The 2,081-nt window shown below is 48.1% G+C and overlaps 1 protein-coding gene across 1 annotated transcript in view; it reads right to left on the reverse strand.

Annotated features, from left to right (window-relative positions):
* BSPH1 (binder of sperm protein homolog 1) overlaps positions 1-2,081 on the reverse strand; it is a 17,324-nt gene that overhangs the window by 5,592 nt on the left and 9,651 nt on the right. Inside the window, exon 2 of the mRNA XM_011970138.1 lies at positions 535-567. Within this exon, the coding sequence (XP_011825528.1) occupies positions 535-567 (33 nt within the window). The remainder of the gene's footprint in view (positions 1-534; positions 568-2,081) is intronic.

Genomic DNA, 2,081 nt, shown 5'->3' on the forward strand with positions numbered 1-2,081 from the left:
GCGGGAGCAGTTTTTGGAGGGGCAAGGGAGGAAATCTTGAATAGTGAACTGAACTGGATCTTGAAACATGGTTTGGCTGCTGTGACCACGGACGGTCTTTTTGTTTTTTTTTTTTTTGAGACAGGATCTCACTCTGTTGCCCTGGCTGGAGTGCAGAGGCGTGATCACGGCTCACTGCAGCCTCAATCTCCTGGGCTTGAGTGATCCTCTCACCTCGGCCTCCTGTGTAGCTGGGATTACAGGTTCGCACCACCACACCACGGCAATTTTTGTGTTTTTAGTAGAGATAGGGTCTTGCTATGTTGCCCAGGCCGGTCTTGAACTCTTGGGCTCAAGTGATTCTCCCGCTTTGTTCTCCCAAAGTACTGGAATTACAGGCGTGAGTCCCCAGACCTGGCAACGGAGGGCCCTTCATGGCACAAGAACAGCAGAGGAAAGGGTGAGATGGCAAGAAAGGGCAAGGGACTTCAGGAATATAATATTGCTTATTGTGAGCATGTGAGACGCGAACAAATTAAGAGATGGTCTCCCTACCTTGGGTCGGAGGGTGCAAATGTGCAATCAGTTCTGAAAGAGAAAAGCAAGGGTAACATTTAGATTGCCTCCTAAGTTACTCTATTCCCAGAGTAATGGCTGTGAAAAGTACCTCAACATTCAAGCAGCCAACTGTTCTGTTGTAAAACACCTACGATATCATACCCATGAACACTTCTAATTGGGAGACTGTGCATCCACTCACGAAAGCCATTTATTTATTTTATTTTATTTTATTTTTTTGAGATGGATCTCGGCTCACTGCAACCTCCGCCTCCTAGGTTCCAGCGATTTTTGTGCCTCAGCCTCCCGAGTAGCTGGGATTATGGGTGCTGACCACCAAACCCGGCTAATATTTGTATTTTTAGTAAAGATGGGGTTTTACCATCTTGGCCAGGCTGGTCTCAAACTCTCAACCTCAAGTGATCCTCCTGCCTCCGCCTCCCAAAGTGCTGGGATTACCAGCGTGAGCCACTGCACCCGGTCTAAAAGTCCATTTATTCAGACAAGGAACTCTGAGCATTCCAAAGGCTTTCTTTTCATTTTTGAAACATTTGCTTATTTATTTAATTTATTGAGAGGGACAGAGTCTCGCCCTGTTGCCCACGCTGGAGTGCAGTGGTATGATGATGGCTCACTGCAGCCTCGACCCCCTGGGCTCAAACCATTGTCCCCTCTAGGATGGACAGGCATGAGCCATCATGCACAGCTAATTTTTGTATTTTTATTTGGTAGATATGGGGTTTTGCTACGTTGCCCAGGCTGATCTTGACCTCTTGGGCTCAAGAGATCTGCCAGCTGCAGCCTCCTGAGTAGCTCCGAGCATAGGCACGTGCTGTCACACCTGGCTCCTGCAAAGGCTTTTCTAGGGTTAGGTGACAGTATACTCACTCTATCAATGTTAGTCAACGTCCACCTATTTGTTGAAATTCTGCAATTCTCCAGGTCAGAGGGAATCCTCTAGCGTTCACCCCCATGTCCACGTTTCAGGAAAACAACGTGTCGATTCACTGCATGAGACTGCATTTTCCCAGAAGCCTCAGTGGTGTGTTTTTTTTTCTTTTTTCTTCTAGAAAATTGGGCTCTTTCATCATCCTTGAGCCTATTTTAGGGCATTTAAGTGTCTGTTGTATCAACACCTCCCACAGAGCCTCTGTCTAATACCAGTGACTCAGGCTGACTTGGCCATCACCACGTTCCTGTTGCCGCCTTCATTTCATCTTCACAACAGCCTCAGGAGGGAGATGCGGATTTATGACTCCCTTCCCTCCCAGCCCCACCTCCCAAGTTTGACAGATACGAAAACGTGCTATAAAGGGACAACTTGCCAGAAAGTCTACAGTCGACTGGTAGGAATCAGGCATAAGCTCAAGAAATCTGACTTCACAGACTGTTCTGCAGAGTCAGGCTTTGTCGGGGCGCACTGCAGGCGTTCAGTAGATGTTGATCTGACCTCAGAAGTGTCAGTTTTCTGTGCAAGGGAATAAACTTCCCTTTCTCCTTCCTCCTCCCCTCCTCCTCCCCTTTCCCTCCCCATCCCCCTCCCC

This window comes from Mandrillus leucophaeus, unplaced genomic scaffold (genome assembly GCF_000951045.1).
Source record: "Mandrillus leucophaeus isolate KB7577 unplaced genomic scaffold, Mleu.le_1.0 Scaffold120, whole genome shotgun sequence".
Taxonomy (NCBI): Eukaryota; Metazoa; Chordata; class Mammalia; order Primates; family Cercopithecidae; genus Mandrillus; species Mandrillus leucophaeus.